The sequence below is a fragment of the Takifugu flavidus genome, chromosome 14 (assembly GCF_003711565.1).
Source record: "Takifugu flavidus isolate HTHZ2018 chromosome 14, ASM371156v2, whole genome shotgun sequence".
Lineage (NCBI taxonomy): Eukaryota > Metazoa > Chordata > Actinopteri > Tetraodontiformes > Tetraodontidae > Takifugu > Takifugu flavidus.
The window spans coordinates 2,822,942-2,846,214 of NC_079533.1; the positions used below are offsets into that span (position 1 = coordinate 2,822,942).

The 23,273-nt window shown below is 40.4% G+C and overlaps 1 protein-coding gene across 1 annotated transcript in view; it reads left to right on the plus strand.

Moving 5' to 3' along the window:
• The window catches only part of esama (endothelial cell adhesion molecule a), a 30,687-nt gene that overhangs the window by 5,569 nt on the left and 1,845 nt on the right, over window positions 1–23,273 (plus strand). Inside the window, exons 2-6 of the mRNA XM_057054267.1 lie at window positions 21,137–21,288; window positions 21,609–21,810; window positions 21,878–22,033; window positions 22,754–22,876; window positions 23,010–23,142. Of these exons, the coding sequence (XP_056910247.1) occupies window positions 21,137–21,288; window positions 21,609–21,810; window positions 21,878–22,033; window positions 22,754–22,876; window positions 23,010–23,142 (766 nt within the window). The remainder of the gene's footprint in view (window positions 1–21,136; window positions 21,289–21,608; window positions 21,811–21,877; window positions 22,034–22,753; window positions 22,877–23,009; window positions 23,143–23,273) is intronic.

A 23,273-nucleotide genomic window follows, 5' to 3' on the forward strand; every position in this document is an offset into this window, starting at 1 on the left:
TACTCTACGTGAATGTGTTGGCTTGCTCTTATTTTCTGCTGAATCTCTTTTAAAAAAAATGCAAAAATGCACAAAAATGTAATGGATGCCGTGGGGAAACATGAGGCGATCATCTGGTTTAAATGAACTTTGCCTTTGAGGTGAGAACCGTGAGCTCAAGCTCTGACCTCCACCTTTCAATGCACTTTTTGCACTTGTTGCACTGTAAGAATTTATTTTCAAAAATCAATAAGATGACAGAAAATGACCTGCACTAAATTAACATCTTGAGATTCTGGTTGAACTGGTAATAGCACCAACCCAGTGGCACCTTCTCCTCTGTGTGCTCCATCCTGTTAGTATCAATGTTGTCATGACATCAGATGATTAGCATGTCTAAATAATTAGTAAAATAAGGCTTTAAGAGATTCTGACTGTCAAGTATTTAGGATGTTGGTGCAAGAAAACATCATCGCCTTCTGTTTACAAAACACATTGAATCTGTAGCTTTTTTATTTTTGTGAGACTTTAAAGCTGCAGTTGGGAGGATTTGGCTGAGAAATGCCAGGAGTTGTCTGTATTCCTTAACTCTGCCTCATGTCATTTCACGCTCTTCTTCATACTTGAGGTTATTTTTTTGCCAGTGGTATTTACTGATATTTGCATGAATAGACATTTTTTTTGTTTGTTTTTTTTGGGAGGGGGGGTTGTCATTGTATCTGTTGACATTGCCTTTGATAAGCTCCTCATGCTTTTAATAAGGATTCCCACACCAGATGTGACTGAGACTTCTCCAGGCTGAGTTGACGTTTGATTCAGGACTCATGGATTCTTGTAAAAGCCATCAGAAGGAGTGGGCAGGTCCAGAGGAGCTGGGCTATTCTCACAGATGCTGTGTCTCATGTTTTTGTCGTAACGGTCGTTTTAAAACCACGGCTCTAACGTGACTTCAGCTGTTGCTTTTCTGGCTACGTTTATTCCCTGGATTGATATACAACATTAGGATTATTCTGACTGATATTATATTTCCGATCATAATCATTACTCATACTACTTCTCACATTTGCTCACATTAAAAACTCCTTTTGGGTCCTCATGATTTCTTCATTATTTTATTTGGTTGTTTTTTCCCCAGTTGTTTGTCTTCCTTCAGTTGTTTACCTGCATTACTTATTTACATTGTGGGGCTGCTTCCATGAGTTCATTTTTTTTCACTCCATTGTCACAGTACTTTGTGGATCCTGTTTTCTTTTTTTCTATATAAATAAAGGACTCATTATATAGTACATATACAGAACACTATGCATTATTCAACAAAAGACCCAAGTACTTGATGATAAGTTATATTTCCGCCTAAGGTCAAAAGAGCTTAGTCAAAAGCAAAGCGTGTGATGTGCTTAATGTGCGCAACATATCGTAATACAAATCGCATAGCATGTGTTTGTATGATTCATAAGACTTTCATTCTATTCAGAACATAAATGTCACTTTAATGAGGGAGCGCTTTACACGGAGAGGTCATGAATGATCCTGAGGACAGTATAAGATAACATGACACATGCAATGATCAGTTTAAGTCCAGATGTCGCAAGCTGTAAACAACTGGATGTGATCATATATCCATCTGACTAGCATAAAAAAAGATGTTATCTGCCCAAGATGTGGACAGACGGGTATTGAGGCCATGGGCGGAGTCTTAAATTATTCCTACTTGGAGGTACTTAGGTGGGAGTGGGGGTTGGGGGTTTAGAGCCTTCAGGCACATTGACATAATCCTGGCTTTCTTCTTGAAGTGTTTGGAAAGCTCATAATGACACTCTGCCAGTCAAATATCTATCTGTGAGCTGCTGCTGCGTCTTCCTGTAGTTATCGCGGAGTCTGAGTGATAGACACATATCATATTAATGCGCTCAGAAATCTGTGACAGCGTGACTATGGTGACTGAAAAACTGTCCCTCTTTTGGAGGTTTTTAAGTTTTATTTTCAGATATCACACCAGGGGCCACATTAGTCCGTCCTTATTACTGTGAAACTGTGATCAATCGTTCTGATCAAATATCCCCTTAAATTTTATTTTAACCAGCTGTGACTTCTATTTGTGTTGAGCTTTAGTTAAAAATCTAAACTTGTGTACAGTTCATGAAGTACTTTATTGTAACCCTGACGAGCAACAGCACAGATATATTGTAAATATTATTTTATTTTGTAATTATTTTCTGTTGTTTTCACATCCAGAGAAGTTAGACAATAGTTGCAAAGGCTGATTTGCGACAACTTTCTTAGCTATTTCACTGAAAATGTTCAATTATATTTCATTATTTTATTTCTGGTTTTTGACACCTGTGTGCAAAACTGTAATACCTGCAGCCCAGCGAGAGACACATAAAGTAAATGAGCGTAAAGAGTTGATAGCAGGAGGCAACAACGTGGAAAAAGTCATTATTGTAGAAACTGTTAAGCTGCAAATTGAAGTTCATCATTGTTAATGTTCTTGTGAGGCAAACCGTAGTTTGAAAATCCTAAAAATCCTAAATCCTAAAACTACCCACCAGTGTGGATAATTATTGTGCCTATTGGTCAATAAAAGTTTGTAAAATAAATAAGTTAATTTATTATTATTACATATATCTTAGATTTCTTTGAATTGATGCTTTTATTATTCGCTTTCTTCCTTTCAGGTTCATTTTCCTCTTCCTCTTCCTCTTCTCAGCCTTTCTTCTTTATCCCTTTTCTCATGAGTGCGGCAGCTCCAACATCTCATCAGCATTAGTGTCTCAGGTCAGCAGGGAGGGCCACGTGCATGTCTGTGCGTGCGCGCACACGTGTGTGTTGGAAAAGTTCTGCCTTTTGTGTGTTTGGACTTCATCATTGCAAATGATCTCTACTAGTGCTGGATGTAATTATGGAGTTAGTATCTATTATCTATTTTCCGTCACAGGCGGCTTCACTCTGGAGAATGCGCGGGTGATGTCATTATCTCCGTAATGGCTCAGAGGTTTCACCCCCTCATCATTGCCCCCCCACCCCCTAGCCCATATTCGGGTATAATTACTATTTATTGAAAATATCACCCCTGCTGTCTGCTGAATGATGCAGCACCTCAGTGTGGGGGAAGGCATGGCGTAATTAGATTTCTCTTTTCCGTGTGACAGCAGCCCTCAGAGAAAACATGGCTTTATCACATTAAGTGCTTTTAAGAAATTATTCGCATGCTTTCATGTTGAACACATGAAATGATTCCCGTTTCCCCAAATCGCAGCTGGAAAAATCATCCGTAATTACGAATGATTATGGATGTTACGTCTCCAGCAACGTTTTGACATTTCCTCAGAACATGTAGACAAAGATAATGATCTGCAGATAAATTAAACCCGAGGCGTCGCAACAGCACATGTTGACAGATCATCCTGCTCCTGATAATCCCAGGATCATTATTGAGGTGAGGTAAAAATAAGCATGAGAATCAATACTCTCATTTGGATGTCGAGGTAATTTTAGCTTTTCGGTGAGCAGGTGAGGATTGAGCCATGTCGAAATGATGCTGAATGTGATACCACTGCAATGTTCTGTGGGGAAATAAAAAAAAATAGCACTTCTTATAATAACCAACACACTTTGTGAGTGTTTATCTGTAATTGAGCAAATCTCATTCCACAGTCAGCTGTGTAGTGACATTTTCCACTGATTAGCAGCTCTCTTGCTCCTTTAAACATTTGAATATATGTTTGATGTTTAAAATATGACTAAAATATTAGTAAAAGTAGAATCAATGGTTAAAGGTCAATAAACCTCACAGATGAACAATAAAGCACTACACTGTAGCAGACATTACTGGTAAATCTACAAGAAAAACCTGTTCCTGTGGTGTGAACATGCCAAGAATTGAGTACTTGTAATAAATAGTTGTAAGAACTATTGAGTGCCAGCCTTCAGGTGACAAAGATCGTTAACTTTGAAATGATTGCATTGAATTTTGTACACAAAAGTCTGTTTATCTTTTGACCCAGCTTGAAAAACACTGACAAGCCCATGTCAACATGAGTAGTGGTTTTATATTTACCTGTGGCCTCTCACCACTCTGCAGCTCTACATAGGTGAACCTGTAGTTTTCCATCAGGGCGCTGCCTTGAGTATCCAGATCATTCACTCACATTCCCCTCAGCCGACTTACACCTTCTTTACCCAGTTGGGTGATACTTTCCTTTCGTTCCATCCTTTTATATCAGCATTAAATGATAATGGCACATTTGTAGGTAAACTCGAAATTAAGTTCAATCTATTTCATCATTTAACTACTTGCTGTAGTTTTTATCTGATATAATTGTCTCCAAGACTAAGAAAGTTTCTAGTTCAAACTCTTTGTTGCCTACACAATTGTTTATGAAGTGCAACCATTGAAATCAAATGTTAGAAATATTAAATCAAAAGTTTATCAAAATTCTTTGAATATACTGCAGAAAAGGAATAATGCTACAATGTGTCAACAGACAGGTAGTTCATGCTATTAATAGGTTTGTGATCCAGAAACTCCTAACACAGACGTGGCCACGTGAGGTCAGAAAGAACCAAGGTGCCGGTGCAGAACCACTCCCAGTCTGACAGTGGGTGTAAGGATTTCCTGCTCGTGAAAAACAGCAGTCAAGGTGCTTCTGTCCAACATGTGGAGATCTGTACAGGCCTCCAAAGACACACCTACCCAGATAATCACTGACCCACCACCATAGAACATCAGAACACCCTCCACACCGTCACATCATGTCCTCAGGATGAATCTGCTCATCCATGAAGAGAATTGTAATGCTCAGAAACTTTCTGTAGATGCTCAGAAACCCAAAGCCTGACCTGATAAGTCAGCTTTTGACAGTTTAGGGAGACCGATGCATAGAGTTGGCCTGTTGAAAGTCATTTTGTAGCTCCCGCCTGCTCCTTTTATACAAAGCAGTAGATAGCAATCCTGCTGCTGGCTCATCTGTGTACTTCAACCCCCCCTTCCCCCCTTTCCTGGTGTACTGGCCTGTCTCCTGCTATCTTCCCCATGGGCTTGACACTGTGCTGGGAGACAGAGCAAACCTTTGACCACTACGCATATGAATAGAAGAGCGGAACAACCTGAGCAAATTCTGGGAGCAGAAGATACATCTTTTACTACAACTCCTCCTCTTACAGCTGCTGCTGCTACTGCTATACTATTACTGCTACCAATACTACCAGTATTAATAAGAACAAAATATAATAATGCTTTTGTAGAACCTTGTCTTGCCAGATTTTTGTCATGTATTTATCATTCAAACATTACATTTCTGCTCCTCACCGGGCATTTTTATCTGTCAGCCACTTTCAATAGAAGCATTGTGTTCCTTGACATCAGTTTAAGTTTCCATCCAGAACAATGGACTGTGAAGAGTTGTGTAAAGAGACCAGTGGAAGGCACCAAAAAAATGATAACTTTGTGTAGCGTTGAGCGCTAGCTTCTTCCAAACATCCATATAAATCCCCCTTCATCCACGGTTGTATCTGTATGCAGCAGCGGCGCTGTGCACGATCATGGGCTGTGCAGAGGAAAGCCTCCATAATCTCCACCACACATGTGTTTGAAGAGGTGGAAGTCTTTCTGCTCAGTGTTAAACAGGATCTATTAGGATTAAATTTTATTGCTGACTCTGTTTTAGAGTAGAAGTGTGGAAATTCTCACAATTTGAAGTCACACGTCTCTTGCCTGCAGGCTTGTGCTGTATTTTTACAGCCCGTAAAGCTTCCAGCCGAGGATCATCATTGATGCTTTGGTTCTTCATTTGAGACTGGTCATTATGTTGCCTGATTTCCTGAGGCCAGCCATCCGCACGGGCCCATTAACCTCACACATTAAGACTAATTAGGCAAAGTGCTCACTTTAGGAGCCAATACTTTCACTCTGTGGCTTGTTTATGTGGATGCACACACAATATACTGATGGTACTTTGACCACTTATCAACTTTGGTAAATTTCCAGTGTTGTGATCCCCACATGTTTTTTTTCTGTCTAGCAAAAGCTCTTTTTCCATCACAGAAACCCAGAATTTGCACCTTTTCACCAAATTTACCTAAGAAAAACGTTCCAATTTTTTGTCCTATAAAAGTACCTAATGGTGGTGGTGGGGGGGGGGGACTTTTCATGTTCCCTTGAATTCTGGAAGGCCAGGAATGTGTGCTAAAGAATGAGTAGCCTTTATTTAATTCCTACAAGCTTCACGTGCTTGTTTCACCATTTCAGGTGAGCAACACAATGTGGAAACAGGATCCATCAGGAACAAAAGTCAGAGGGAGGGATCCAGACAATATTCACACTGAGATTAAAAAAGAGATAAAAGGATATATTGTAAAACTAAGACACAGTTTAATACTTGCTTAATAATTGAATATCTTTAAATGGAAACTGCAACTTTGTAGCCATGATTGTAAGTCAATTTGCTTTATGGTGTATTAATAAGTAATTCATAATTTATGACATTATATGCCATATTATAATTCATACTGTATGTACATATATAAAGACAGGGGCCTTATTTAATGCCTTAATCATGCTGTCACATGAAATGAAACTCCTCATTTGCTATTACCTTTTTTCCCCCTCATGCGACCCTCACTGCCCACAGCCAGCACATTGCCATCCATTCCCCCACTGGAAACATCTTAATTATGACTCTTCACACACACACACACACACACACACACACACACACACACACACACACACACACGCCGACTCCTCTGCTCTGTTCTGATCTATAATGGCTCTCTGGAGTCCCTCCTCCTGCTACTATCATGATGATCAAAAAAATAACGTAACAGAGTTTAATAGTCGCATTGACTCACTCTCAAACCACAGAGGAAAACTAGTCTCATCACTTCCTCTGACACTTTCTGTCACATCAGAGGTATCAGGCGCAGGAGACACCATCATAACTCCTCGGAACCTCCCAAACCTGTCCCTCATCTCTCTTCTACCTCCTGCCTGTGCTAAAAATAGCCCACGCTGTCAAGTGCATCCACATTTTTTCCTTTCTGTCACTCTTTCTATATCCTTACTCACTTTCCCCAGTTATTTATAATTGACGACTGCACTTCTTTTGCTCTCTGCAGGTCATGTGACACCATTGCTGACAATTATACATGTCTACTCATCAGCGCAAGCACATTGTGTTTAAAAAATAAGAATAATTTATAGGCGCCTCACATTCAAGGATACTTAATGTAATATTAAGTTTCTCTTTTAAACTTCATTTAAACTTTTTCAATACGCTTAGCATGTGGATATTAAGTGGCCCCCTACACCTTTTTTTAACCTAAAATTCATCCAAAAATGACATGTGCATTTTTGCACATGTGCATGAGTTTTCTGGCCTGTATTGCAAATAAAGTGCTGTTTGATTTTTTTTTAATCTGTGGGTTATTTCAACATCAAATTATTAAAAATGGATGGAAGGAATTTATTCTGTTTTAGACTTGCACTGAGGAGGATCATGACTGAGACTCGGCAATGACAACACAAGGTCATGAGCATCCTATGAGTGCTTGGTGGTGCAGTGAAACCACAAACAAGAGTCCTCATAGCATTTGAATTCCTGATCTGATGTCTGTCTACAGAGTTTCTGATGTCCAGACTCCCTTCCCACTCTTTTCTGAAGATCCATGGTCTCCTTGAAAAGATCCTCCTGTGCATATAATTTTCCCAATGCAGGATTTCTGTTGCATTTGGACCAAAGGAACAAACGTTGCCACCAAAGAGGGATTTTACACATTTTGACACAGAAGTGGAGCAGAATACCTAAAGTACTTAGATCTCTGCTGGTGAAGATAAAAGAAAGGCTGGAATCTCGAAGAAGTTAATGGAAGAAAAAAATAGAAGGAGATAAAGATTTTTTTTTAGCGTCTGGATGGTAGAAGGGTGGGCAGAGAGGAAGAGAAGAAGAATGAGGAGAAATGAAGAGTGAGATAGTGAGCTGCAGATTTGGCTGTTTAATCGAGTCGGTGAGGATTAGAGTCGGATTATAGAGCAGCAAATTAGCCCGGTAGCTTTAATCTGAGAGGCGGGCAACATATTCCACCAGACATCCATGTGTGTGTTTGTGTGTTTGTGCATGTGTGCGTGCCATGCTATTAAAACAGGCAGAGGATAAAACATTACATACATACTGCTCCAGTTTTGAGAGAAAAACAAAACACTTAATGGTAAGGTTGCTTATTTCTATGGATACATTTCTGTAATTAAGCAGTGACAAAGGTCATTTACAGGCAAAGGTTGGACGTCTAATTCTTTAAAAATGACTGAATAAGAAACACATTTGCACAGTGATCAATAATGCAAATGTCAGCCATTTTTACATGAGTGCAAATGATTTTGCTGCTGTATTAGTGACGCTCTACATGATACAGCACATCAACCTTTAGTCTTATTCACATTCACTTGAACATTTTGTAATAAATATGAACTTCTACTGGAGGTCCAGCTGCTGTGCTGTAAAGCACTGACCTGTAAAGTGAGCAGACGGAAGGAATTATTGTCCAGTCTAGAGTGAACTGAAGTGAATGCTTCAGTTCCCTGAACAGACCAGCCTGGATGAAACCTGATCGGGGCAGGTAGGTTATGCACCTGTGAGTCCCCCCCCCCCCCCCCCCCCCCCCACACACACACACACACAGAATGGGAAAAAGATATGAGCACTACAGCAGCTAGTTTATATGAGCTTTACTGAGGTTGGCATGTGGCATTAACTTTACACATCTGTACATTAGAGATGATGGTGAGGAGAAGGTTGAGCATTTTTGTTGTTTGTGCACGTGCATGTGTGCTTAAGCGCGCACGTGTGTGTGCCTGGGTGACATGAATGAATTCTCGAGCCTCCAGTAGCACCTTGAAATGTTTAACATTGTCTATCCATTGGTGGAAGCCCTCAGAGGGATTCATATAGGCCTAAGAGGAAGAAAATGTTGTTTTTCTCACATCAGTGAACAACAGTGGCAAAACATGCTAAAGGGATAAATCATCTCATATTTGCCAGGACAAACTTATGGTGCTTGTGGCTTCGGCTTTTCCTAAGACCATGCCAACACACATTTTTCACTGTTTTTTTTTTTTTTTGCTCTTGTAACCTATTTTTCATTTCCTGCTGTAACTGAGGAAGAGAATTTCACAAAGATGAGAGTCAGTTTTCATTTTAGTTTAGGTTGAACTGTTGAATATTTGGACAGTTCTGGGAGTTTAGGGATGTATTTTGTTCATATTAGACGTTAGGTGACCTCTTTTAAGGACATTACCGGTACTATCAGAATAATGTTAATCAGTGGTGACAATATACATACATGAAGAACGCCTGCATAGTGCTGGGACTCCCCAGGTAGATCACCTCCAAATGAGTGAGCTCTGTGAACACACTATGGCTCTGATAGCTGTCCTTAATATGATTATAACTCCTTCTCCGATGCCACTGGTCCACAAAGGGACACATAGGCTGTTTCTCTATATGTGGACTCCTCAGTCCTTCATTATGAAGGTTCAAATCCAAAGTTCACAACCTGCCAACAATGCTCAGTGTTTCCTGGAAGCGTACTTGCTCCACTCGTTTTGCTAAGTATGTGAGTTGTGCTGATTTGGGCCGTTAGGTATCCCACAATGCATTTCACCTCAGCCAAAGGCAGTAGCAGCAGCAATGGTGGAACATACGCACTTCAGGTGTTCTTATACAGAAGATCACAAGAGAGTGCCTGTGTACTGTGACTTGAGAATGGCAATAGGCTGTATGCCACCAAGGCCCATGACAGTCAAGAAGTGACATATTTGGCCTTGGCTACTCCAGAGTGCTTGTTTCAGAGGAAGAAGAGAGTGTTTGCATTATACATGCTGGCTGTTATTTTCATCACACGCTGCTGTCAGGCGCCATTGTCGTTCCTGCGCCGTCAGCACAAACTGCACCATTCAGATTGTTTCTTACCCTTCCCTCCTCCTCTCCCCCCATTTGTTCCATACTTTCACTTTATTCCATGCCTTATGGAAATGGAGTTGGAAGCTCCATTAACTGTTCCTGTTGTCAAGTTCCTGGTTGGGGGTGGGAGTGGGATGTACTCCAAAAGTCCAGCTGCTTGTTGTCACTAGACAGGAAAATGGCTGTAGAGCTCCATGCATTATTTCACACAGCAAGTGACACAAATACCAGCAGACACCAGGGTGTCAGCCAGAGGTGTGTGTGTGTGTGGTGTGTGTGTGTGTGTGTGTGTGTGTGTGTGTTGTGTGTGTGTGTTGTGTGTGTGTGTGTGTGTGTGTGTGTGTTTGCATGCAAGTGTGGGTGTGTGAGAGAGAAAGAGCGAGAGACGCAGTGGTAGGAGATGTTCACAATTTTTGTTGTCATTTGTTAAAAACAAGTAGTAAGTAAGTGATACAATAATAGTGAGTACAAGAAGAGTCCTTTTAAATACTCATAATCTACACAATCAAGTAAAAAAATTATTTATTTTGTACTCAAAACAATATCAAATATTTGCACCAAAATCGCAATCAGAACAAACTCCAAATGGCATAAAATACTGATAATGATTTTAAACACACACATGCATGCGTGCAATCTTTGTACAACACTCATGACAAATAAAAAAGGGGGAGATGTACAGGTAGAGGAGAGACTAGGCAGAGATCATAGAAATACATAAATTATATTAAGTATAATAAACTATTATTATAAACGATAATGATAACAGTATGATAGCAACAGTATGATAGCACAGTATCATAGCAACAGTATGATAACAACAGTATGATAACAACTGTATGATAGCAACAGTATGATAACAACTGTATGATAGCAACAATATGATAACAACAGTATGATGGCAACAGTATGATAACAACTGTATGATAGCAACAGTATGATAACAACTGTATAATAGCAACAGTATGATAACAACAATATGATGGCAACAGTATGAGAGCAACAATATGATAACAACTGTATGATAACAACTGTATGATAGCAACAGTATGATAACAACAGTATGATAACAACTGTATGATAGCAACAGTATGATAACAACAGTATGATAACAACAGTATGATAACAACAGTATGATAACAACAATATGATAACAACAGTATGATGGCAACAGTATGATAACAACTGTATGATAGCACAGTATGATAACAACTGTATGATAACAACAATATGATGGCAACAGTATGAGAGCAACAATATGATAACAACTGTATGATAACAACTGTATGATAGCAACAGTATGATAACAACAGTATGATAACAACTGTATGATAGCAACAGTATGATAACAACAGTATGATGGCAACAATATGATAACAACTGTATGATAACAACTGTATGATAGCAACAGTATGATAACAACAGTATGATAACAACAGTATGATAGCAACAGTATGATAACAACTGTATAATAGCAACAGTATGATAACAACAATATGATGGCAACAGTATGAGAGAAACAATATGATAACAACTGTATGATAACAACTGTATGATAGCAACAGTATGATAACAACAGTATGATAACAACTGTATGATAACAACTGTATGATGGCAACAGTATGAGAGCAACTGTATGATAACAACTGTATGATGGCAACTGTATGATGGCAACAGTATGAGAGCAACAGTATGATAGCAACAGTATGATAGCAACAGTATGAGAGCAACTCTCTGAAAACTGAAAAGAAAATGTTTTTGAGTTTAAAACAAAACAGCCTATGCAGGATTCCGGATAATTACCCCGAGAAACAAACTGAAAACGAGATTACTACGAAAAAAATGGATTTTGAGACAAAGCCACAGCCTTCCCTCTCCTGACTGGTTTCAAACCAGTTCTCTTTGACAGTCAGGAGACCTTCAGCTCCACATTGCTGTGATTTTCATATCAACCCTTTTTCAATTAATATAACTCAGATTTTGCTCCCTTATGTAGACAGGAAACCACGAGGAATGTGGGAAGAAAGCAGGTTGATAGTTAAGGCAGGAAGATGGGCATCATTAATCTCAGGAGGTTTGCCATATGCTGGCTTGCGCTCGCTCCGATGTGCTCGAGTGTTTGTGTGCTCCATCCACACCCTCTTCCTCTTCCTCTTCTGACATTCCACTTCCCATCACAGCAGCCTGCCGCGGCCAGATAAGGCCTCCCAGAACATTGCGCCTTCCCGTCGGCTCGCCGCTCCATCCAGCACCAATTCCACCCGCAGCGATCACTCATTCAGATAAAGGCCAGATAAATACATAAATAAATACACTTTGTCTTCGTCCTCTTTCAACCTAGGGTGGAGAAACAATCTGCGTGTGGAGAATAAAGTTACAGCTTCAGCTGTCCCTCTGTATCGGATGCCGACCAATCACAGGGCTGCTTTACACCATTTAGGTCGGCGGTGTTAAAATCTCAGTTTTGGACTCGTGTTTATTTTGGTATTAGCTTCTACATCAGTTACGGAACCAAGGTGTACCTACATGATGTTGTCAGTGAGCTATGATGGAGACTTAACAAAAGAGTTTGGTCACTGAACGCCACGCCCGTCCTTCCTGATCTGATTCCTTGCAGAGGCAGCAGGAGCGGATGGCGAGGTATCGGGAGGGTCGCTCTTTCTGCTCATTGGCAGGGCTTAATGCATGCGCTGTGTAACTGGAGTCGGGCCTCATTGTCCATTGTACTTGGGGATTGTGGGTAGTGGAGCAGGACACACAAAGGTTGGCTTTAGAGGCTCCTACCTGGGAAGTGTTTGCTTGTCCCCAAGCAGGACTGGATTTAACAGAAGCAACGTTTGGCCTTTGCAGGACAGTTGTGATAATTGTGTTTCTGAAATGGATCCCTTGCTTTGTTTATTACTGCCATCCACCTTTGAAACTTTGAACTGTCTGACATTTGAATTAACATTTTACACCGAGTGTAAACGCGGCAACACTGGACAAAAACGACTTTTCCAAATCCAATTTGAGCAGTCGTAAAGAGAGGAGGATCTCGCTTTTAATTAATGTGGCTCTTATTGATTCTAGTCTCTAATTCATCATTACTGCGACAATCATGAGTGTTGACAACATGCGTTAACGTGAAAAAAGCCAACATGAATGCTAATATGATCAGAAAATGTTTGACAGAATCTGTATTGGAAGGTCGAGTTTAGAGTTTAACGTCCTCCACATTTTTCAGTTTTTCTAATATGGGCGTAAACATGTGGGATTAAATATATCAATTGATCATTTGATCAAAATCCATTTAAACCAGAAAAATCCTTACCTTTTCTTATATGAGTATTTGCTCTTATAAGACAAATATCAACTGTTTTACACAGTTTTTTGTGCATCATTTCAAAATAACCTTTTTTTATATATTCTAAAAATAAGGTTAGTCCCCAAAACAGCTGTTTCTTTAATTCAAACCTTAATTACACCTTATGAAATCTATTCTGTTTACATTTTATTATGCCTTTGTTCATATAGAGTTATCAGAATGCTTTAAATATCACAATAGCATTCATGCATGTTGGGTTTCCCAGCAGAATATTGCCCAAAGCGTCCAAACCTTTCAACATCTTGCGTTCCTCTCATAATGCATCCTGGTGCCACGTGTTCCTCAGGTAAGTGACACACATGCACCAGCCGTCCACGTGATGTAAGATAAAAAGGAAGAAGGGGAACATGCTTGTCTCCATCCGACTTGTAATCATGGATTCATCTCCTGACAGTTGGCCTCATCATCAGCACCAGCTGGTTTTCACCATTGCAGTATAGCAACTATAGATGCGAGTTTGAGTTCCATCTGTCACTGCCTGCAAGAGAAGTAGCAGGTTACACACTTGAGCAGTTGGGTGTTGGTGTGTTGCCGCCATCCTCCAGCCCAGCTCCAGATGTGTCTGCCTCTGTGGGGAGTCTTACCTTTAACTCTGTCTTTGAACACTGATAGGATTAGCAGTGTTCAGGCTTAGCACACAGTCGTCACTGCTTCGCCATCTAACCCAATCAACTCAGAGTGCAATGGGAGCGCACACACACACACACACATGCATGTTTTATTCCCTCTATCTCTAAATCTGTCTCCATTCTCTTTGTGTTTACATGTTTCCATACATGGGTTGTTTCATATACACATTTGCCTGTGGGGTAACTTCCAGGTAATGATTGGATTTTTTTTGAAGATGTATTTAGACAGTAGTTAAGTGGGACATTTCATTCATGCAGTCCTACAAGCAAACACCAGCGCCAGTTCAAAGAGTAGACTTTCAGCTTAGAAAATTCCCACCAGAGTGAAAAGTCCTCCAAAAAAAATTGAGCTCCTCTCCTGACAATCATCCATATTCATCCATGTTGAATTAAAACAAAACGACTTTACAGTTTTACTTTATTTCAGGAGTGATAATCATCAGCATATGCCATGTTAACTTTATTTGAATGACTGTGTGGAAGCATTTAGTCTCACCAAAAGGATCTGAGACAGCAGAGAATAATCAGCTAGCATCAGCTAGCATCAGCTAGCCGAGACACCCCAAGCAGCAGTGTGATTCCATTGTCCGCTTTCTTTTTCAGGACTGATGCATTTAACTCATTTGACAAAAATGTCCCCACTTTTACGTTGTAATTTTCAATTATGGCATTAAACGAGACTTTGCTAAACAGGATAAACCTGTAAACCCTAATCAGAAGGATTCAGTCTGACAGAAGCCAATATAAGCTTAAAACTAAGTCTTAATATAAAAACTGTAGAAATCTGAGAGCACATTTCTCTAAGTAATTAATTGGAGTCTCTGGACCCTGTGCTGTGCAGAGGTAGCACCGATTTAGCATTATTATTATTACAGTGACTGTCCATCTCAGTAATCCTTCTAAAATCAGTCACAAACGAGGGGAGCTCCTCTGTTCCCTAACTTTCTCTTACAGGCTAATACTCAGCAGACAGTGATGCCATCAGCCAGTGTTTAATGTGCTCATGAGCTCAGTTTTTTTGCTGTACTCAGAAGTCACCAGAGACTAAATGGAATCTTTTCTCTCCAGAGACAGGAAACTTCAGAAATGCTTATTTGTGTTTGTTCGCAATAACACGAGGGCTCTGAGGGATCAGCTCAGATCAGATCATTTAAAAAAAAATAAAAATTGTATTGTCACAGGATGCTGATCACTGTTTAATTGAATAGTTACCAGTCAGGTCATATTTATCTCAATTACCATGTTAGCTCATCTTTTCCCAATGGCCAAGCGTAATATTTCATTGACACCCCAAAGCAGAGCTGCTGCTGTGCATTAATCTAAGCATTTGTTCATGGAGACGGAGCATGACACACATTTAATGGTTGACCTTTGAAATGTGACTACAATCAGCTGTGGCTGCACCTGTGACAATGCTGTACATGCTCTGAGCCTCTTTAACGTGGTTAGCCAGTGTAGGAAAGCAAGTAATGCTAATCTTGTTGTCTCCTGCTGCAAAAGATCCAACCTCTCCAGTTCCAGCTGTAAAGATGAGCTTCTTCTTAACACGTTTGCATTTTCAAAGAGGACAGCTTCCCCAGTAAGAATGCTTCCAAGTCTATATCACAAACTCTATTAGAACTTCACCACTCATAAGTAATCTGTTTTGAAGAGGTTTGGATTAGTGTGTGTATTTATTACCATCACTAAAGAGTTGTGACGCACAATCCACTGCCTTCTTTGAGCTGTGATACTTTTCATCTCAAATGTCTCTCATCTTCTCTTTCGCCTTTTTCTTCTGCTGCAGTTTGCTTCCGAGCCTGTAGTAAACACAGTCAGGCAGCTGCGGGGAGATCCGTGACATTTCCAACCAAGGACACAAACTTCACATCACGTACTTTAGGTCAAATTAGCATCTTGGGCTTTACTTCTATTTGCATGTTCACACCAGACAACCTCCTTGTGACACAAACCTACCTTATCTGTGTTTGTGCCGACACCAGATGAATGCCTCCTCCTTCCTTATCTCTGACTCTCTCCTCACCTCTCTCACCTTTCAAGGGTGTGCATGTCTTCGTTCTTAATTATAGACAAACTTTTTTTTTCTCCGTCGTAAGATAAGACTCAATCAATCTATCCGGATGAGAGAAACACTTTTAAGTTGCCACTCTCGATTCCAAAAATATTCCGATCCAATATTAGCAGAAAAAAGCTTCCTGATGGTCAACTCCAGATGTAAATGTATGCAAACATCATTACTGACATCTCAGAAGTTTTAATATCACCGAGTGGAACCTATATTCATCAATATCAGGGAAATGTTTGTCCCCCTCGCCGTGAACATCAACACAAACATCAACATCTGCTCCTGTTAGCTTGCAGAGTGAAGGGGCGGGCCCTCAGTGGCCTGTGCAGTGCATTATGGGAAGGCCGACCGTGTGGCGGTCATTATTCATATTCAGCCTGTCACAGACGTCAAAATCAATCCTCAACATCAATCTGCAGTAGATGCAGTACAAAGAATAACCAAATAATCTAATTATTCTAATTATTCAAACAATGTTCAGGATCATTTCACCGTTGTTTTGAGTTTGCTGCCAATATCAGTCTCCTTTAACCCCAGCAGGCCCAGTATATTAAAACGTGCTTTTTCTCCTTTATTTCTTTTTACACAATAAAATTAACCCCCTGAGAAAGAGCCAGAGGTTTGTAGAGCTTCATATTGATCCTGTACCGAACTCTACATTTAAAAGAAATCATTTGTGTGTCCATATATCTGCACCAATGAGCCACAGTAAAGTCATTAAACCAAAACTCCCGGAATTCCTGGAGGATCCAGCTTTTTAAAGCAGGATTAATCAGGTAGCTTTTGTAGGCCGAGCTTTTCAGACATGGTTGGTTCAGAGGTCTGAGCTCAGCTGCAGTAGCACAGTTGCATGATGTGTCCGGCGTGCTGCCAACACACACACAAACACACACACACACACACACACACACACACACACACACTGGTGTTGTCAGAGTCATATCTCTCCATTATCTCCATCACTGACTGTCTGGATTATTCACATCTTTGTTGCACCTCCTTAAGTGTGTGTAAGAGAGAGAGACAGAGACAGACAGAGAGAGAGACAGAGACAGACAGTGAGAGAGTTATTAGAATTTATTAGAATATACACAATTCATTTATTTAATTATTTTCATTTTGAAGTTTAAAATAAGTAAATGAATTCGTAATATGATAATTACCAAGTGTCTTTGGTTTTGTAGTTGTACATTATTAGTGTAAGATCATGTTGTGTTCTATATATGTCCTGTATAGAAATCTAAATAACTCAATTTGCAAAATATAACATTTGGTTTCAGTTCTGCTGCGGGCTGGGGAATCTGCCCCAGATTTAACTCCACTTTGCAGATGAAGATCACAAATCTATGGTGGTGTAACAGAAGTCCATCATCCAATCACAATCATATATGCCGGTAAATCTGAATTTTAGATAATGGTGTGGTCAGACCCCGTGTACGTTACTGACCTTTACTTCCTGGATGACCTCACTGCTTAACTTCAATTTATACTGAAACTAACAACAAAACACTAATCCCAAAAAAAGCTCCATCATATCAGGAAGTCCAGCTTTTTCCTCCTGTCGTTGTCTCCACAATTCACAGGAAGAGTGTGTGTGTGTGTGTGTGTGTGTGTGTGTGCGTGAGTCTGTCATACTAAATGCTTTTTTTATGTAGTCGGGGAATTGGCAGAGTGGACTTGAGCTGTGCAGTTTTTTTAGCATGGCTCTTTTGCCTAAATCTGGATTAAAACTGAGCCGTCATTGTTTCTCTGGCCTGATAAGATGGATGATGTTGGATGGATGTTTTTTTCTTTTTTATCAGAAGCGCTCAGTAAGCGTCTGGTGCTATGTTGGCTGGCACGTTCTCAGCAGTTCCCATGGTGTCGCCATCAGATGGACGGCAGCTCTAATTAACCCAAGAGCTCTGATCTCATTGAAGTGTGATCACTCAGGAATATGAATACAGCTGCATTAGAATGTGAGAACTGTGGGATCTGAATGAGAATTAAAAAATACTTAATAAGTGTCAATTAAGAACAAACACGCTGGAGGGGTCAGAGAGAGATTGTCTCAACATGTAACATGCATGTGGAAGAACAAACACGGGACTAACGTTCACTCATTTAGGATTTTTTTAATCATTAAAGACAATCAACAACATCATGTCAGCATAATAAACCAGTACATTAAAAGCTTCTTCTATGTTGGCCTCTTTGCCCCCATGTCCTTTCTGCCGGATAATGTTTCAAGGGAAACACACATTGATGTTTATCGTACTTGGTGTATTAGGATCAATTAGCACTAGAACACAGGAAGGATTTTGCAGCTACAACGGCTGTGCTGACCCTCAGTACTTCACACTATCTCTTCCTCCAATTAAACAGGAGCTTCCTTCTCTCTCACCTCTGTTCATCTGGTGGGAGGCTGGCCTGGCAGCTGGAGGACAGAGATGACACATTCAACAGATTCTCCCTGTATTTCTCTTTAATTACCCTGGAATCAGCAGCAGAGACACAACTATCAGAGCTCTGCTGAGGCCATTGACTCCCCTAAACCAGAAGCTGTGCATTACAGTAGTGCACTTCTGCCTTTGTGAGGACATAAACGGTAGCATTCAGAACAAAAGCAGGTTTTTATTCTCGCTGAAATAATGTAATGTCATAATGTCACGTGTGCATCGATATCAGGTCCACTTGGAGAGCGGGTGTGTGGTTTCACCTCTGGCTTTGATCTAGAAAATGTTCTTCAAGTTATACTGCTAGTCAGAGAGTGCATGTGGGTGTGTGTGTGTGTGTGTGTGTGTGTTATTTTGCAGTGACCGCATAGTGACTGTGGAGGAGTGCTAGAAGAGTGATGACTTTTTTGCATCTGTGACCTCTGAAGGTTCATCTCCATGTAGACTTCCATCTAATTACTATCAAAAGGATGTCATTCATCTGATAAACACATCTTTTTTTCATGCCATGACAACAGAGCGTCCTGTGACATCAGGATTAGTCCACCCAGGAGCCTGTAGTCATTTATCTCCATCACATCTCCGCCCAGCCTCCAGAGAGGTGACCTCCATCTTCTCAACACTGATGATTGGATCACAGTTGCCCCCGCGGTTCTGTCGTTAATGCTCCTGTCATCCATTCGCTGTCTAATGTGTCTTCTGAAGATCCCTCCTGCCATGTCGAGTGTGTTTGGATGTCGAATGGAAGCCATTCCATCTTTTTGTGCACGTCTCTGACAGTTTACTCCCAGTAGCTGATAGCAGTCAGGAAGTGGCCGGCCCACTCCACCCATCTCTGTAGCCAGTTCAGATGGTCCTCATCAAAGGCTGCAGCTTTATCTTACAGAGAGCCCTTACAGTAAACAGGGACAATTTAAAGACTTTCCTGCAATTAGAACACACACATACACACACACAGTCTCTGTACGGTGACTCTATGTTGCTCGTTAATGTGTTTTAACACTCAGCAGAAGAATTGAATGTAATTTTTGTGTCCAGTCAATGCTGATTTGACCTTAGTTTGTCTTGCAAATTAACATAATATCACATTTAACCAGTTTTTGGCCACATCGTACCCCATCATGCTCCTCCAGTTTTTAGATAATAGGTCTAATTTGAGAGGAAGTGTTATGAGTAGATGATGAGTTTATGCAAATGAAGCCACCATGTGACTTAAATTTGCATTAATTTGTATTAGTCCCACTTTGAAACCGGACCTCATTACAGCTATGTCCTTGTTTCTACTGAACCAGTTCACTCCAATCATCCATCTGTTCTACCATCAGTCAACATGCACTATTAAAAGCTCATCAGACCTGCAGAGTGGATTTCTGCCGCTCTGCACAGTGAAGAATAAACTGAGGCCATGCACTCGAACCATTCTTCCATGTCTCATCAATGTGGTCATCTTTTCCTCCACACTGTCATCTGTATCAGGAGGATCATTAGGAAATTTTAAAAGTTCTTGGCAAGAGCTTTCAAATGATGTACCCGACCTTGTGCAGTCAGGATAAATAGGTGAATTAAAGCTTGATCTTTCAACCATTTTCTCTAGGTAAAATACTGGTGGTCACATATCAGTATTACTTCATCAAACTCAATCAAATGATAAATGTTTCCCTTATGCATCTTTACCAATGTTTAGGCATACAACTAACGTGAATCTACGTAAAGTGCAATTACATAAATCATTAAATCAGCTGTTCTATATTGTTTTGTTAAAAGAAAAAGATTCCAAATGTGGTGGACAGGATCCAGCCTGTAAAAGTATACATCCATAAAAAGCACTAATGCTGCACTGTACATTATTTAATAGCCACGCGGTCAGTGCCCACTGATGGTTATTCCCTCACAAATCTTGGAATTGATGCTTTGTCTCATTTTCCAGATCCACTTGTGTCATGAACTTTTAAATTCTTGATAAATTGTTTATCAAACAGAAATCCCAAGACATTTGTGGGCTCATATGACAACAGGCAGCATCTGCAAAAGTCATGACATTCAGCAAGTTTCCTTTTTGTAGAGTCTTGCTGGTGCAGGGGTGGTGAGGACATGTGGCTTTGCATCTGGACAGAAGCACATTTGATGCCACCGACTCACACTGTGATCTTTCATATCATTGCATCACTTCCCGTGCATGAGAGTAATATACTTGCAACATAAATAATTCTTAATAGGAATCATAGCCTGCAATGGTTTAGCCAAAAAATCTGATATATTGCAACAGTGTAGAAGAAGATTAAAGACATAGAGGAAAACGCTATTTGATGACATTATTTTCTTAATCTTTTCAATGCTGTTAGACTTTGATCATTGTTTATTAGATGTTAATGACCAATAAGTTCAATTAGACGACTGATGTTGTAGTTCTGGAACTTAAATGACTTTAATTAACAGTGATTATTCCTTTCACACCATAAATGTCAAACATTGGTCATAATTGATCAATTTTCAATATGAAATATCCAGTTGCAGTGACGTCCATTCTCTGCTGCCCCCATCTGGACACTTACGGTCACTGCACATTTTGATGCCGTTATCATTTACAGCACGTCACCATATTTCGTGTTACTGTCGTTTTTTGTTTTTTTCTCAATTAAACATCTCAGATGAGTAAGTTTAATGAAGTGTAACACCTGCTTTCTGCTGTGCCTTCTTTCATCCAGACACATGGGCTGAAATCATAATTCCTCAGACCAGTATAGATGTGATCAAGGGGGAGATGGTGGTCCTAAAGGTCTCGTACAGGACAAATCCAAACCATGACCTGAGCACGGACACCATCCTCTGGAACTTTGTTACCAACAAAACGCAGCTGGTAAGATTCACATTTAATATTATAATCCTAACATATTGATAGTGTCTCGGAGGAAGGATGTAGTAATGTAAATTCTCTCATTTAATACATATTTAGATATTTAAATATATCCATCATCTGCACATACAATGTGCTAATGTTAAAAAAGGAATATCCAATAAAAAGTTAACCACATGGTATGTGTCTACATAAACTCCTCATTGATTATACAATGACAGTATTGGACCAAAGGTAGGAACATTAAAACGTTTATTAATATTTTAGTCCATGTGAAGGTGGTCACTAATCCAAAATGTTGCTTGTCTTTCATGTCTTTTCAGATCATCTCCTACACCAAAGGCTCCATGAGCGTGAGCAGCTCCCAGTTTAAAGGCCGGGTGGGCTTCAACAGCAGCATGCCATCGTCTGACGTCTCCCTGTACATCAACAACACCCAGGAGAACGACTCTGGACGCTACTTCTGTCAGATCATCATCCCTGAAAACCCTGACCTCACCGCCGAGCTCAAGCTCGACGTGAAGGGTAACACGCTCTTCCTCGGGAGTCTGATGGAGCCTTGCCTCATCTAACAGAATGATTCTTTCCCCAGTTCCTCCTGCTCCTCCTCGGTGTTCTCTGTCAGGGAAGCCGGCGCTGAAGGGAAACGTGACGCTGAGCTGCACGTCCAGCTACGGCAGGCCGGTGCCCATGTACAAGTGGAAGAGGACCAGTCCCACATCTGAGGTCTTCTTCTCACCCATGCTCAGTAAGAACTTCATCACAATTACGTCAATGGAGGCCTCATATCAGGATGAATAGTTAAAAAGCAAATAAATAGCTTCATGTCATTCTACACATTGACTCTTTTATCTCATTGGCTTCCATACGATTATCATTTTCACTGTCATGATTTTGACAGGTGCCATGTTACCATATTGGTGACTTTATAATATTTCTTGGATTTAAAAAAGTTAATTTTTAAATCAAAATTTAGTGCTTTTGGTTTTTAATAATGCCAGTTTTATACTCGGATTGTTTTTCTGCTGAAAGTATTCGAGTATTTATGCTGAGCTGTGTTTTGGCCGCTTTTTCAAATGGAATGCAGCAGCATTTCCTCCTAAACTCATCACACAACACCTTAAATTTTATCTACAAATGTTACATTCAAGTTTGTTGTTGCTGCTGTCAGCAAGAGACAGCAAGTCCACACCGTGAAGGTGGAGATCTTACTGAGCTACGGCCAGACTCCATCATCAATCAGAACTCTTTTTCAGCCATATTCCAACAGCATGTTGAACATCGAAGCACAGATGGTGTCTTCAGATGTGAAACGCTCAACAATACAAGCTAAATATGTACTTTAAAAACAGGCCTGCTGCCATTCCGCTCCCTTGTAATCAAAAACCAGGACTTGCATTGGATGAATGGATGGTTTATATCGCTCGCAGTCTAATGTGATTGCTCACGTTTTCTCCTCATGTTGCAGATGAGAAAACAGGAAGTCTGAAACTGAGCAACCTGAGCAACAGCATGGCTGGGACATACGTGTGCACAGCCAGCAACTCAGCTGGATCCAAGAGCTGCAACATCAAGTTGGACATCATCACTTGTATGCCACAAAATCATATTTCACATCTGTAACCAAAACGTGAACGAAAAACAGCAGAAATCTAAACATCTTTGAGTACAGTCAGAAAAAAGGGCTTTTGATGACACGTGTGTTCCTTGATTCCTGCCTTTAGCCAGCAGTGCAGGGGTGATCGTCGGCGCCACTCTGGGTTCGGTGTTTGGCTTCATCTTCCTCCTCGTCCTCTGCATATGGTTTGTGCTCAGAAGGAGGAGAGACAACGAAGATGACTTGGCCAATGACATCAAGTGAGTGAAGTGTACACATTCTGAATAAAGTGACGTTCAAACACAGCAGCGCATCACAAGGGTCGTAATGAGGTCGTCACTAGCAGACGTTTAATGTAGAGAAAGTGGAGTAAACCAGAGTGATGTCCCGT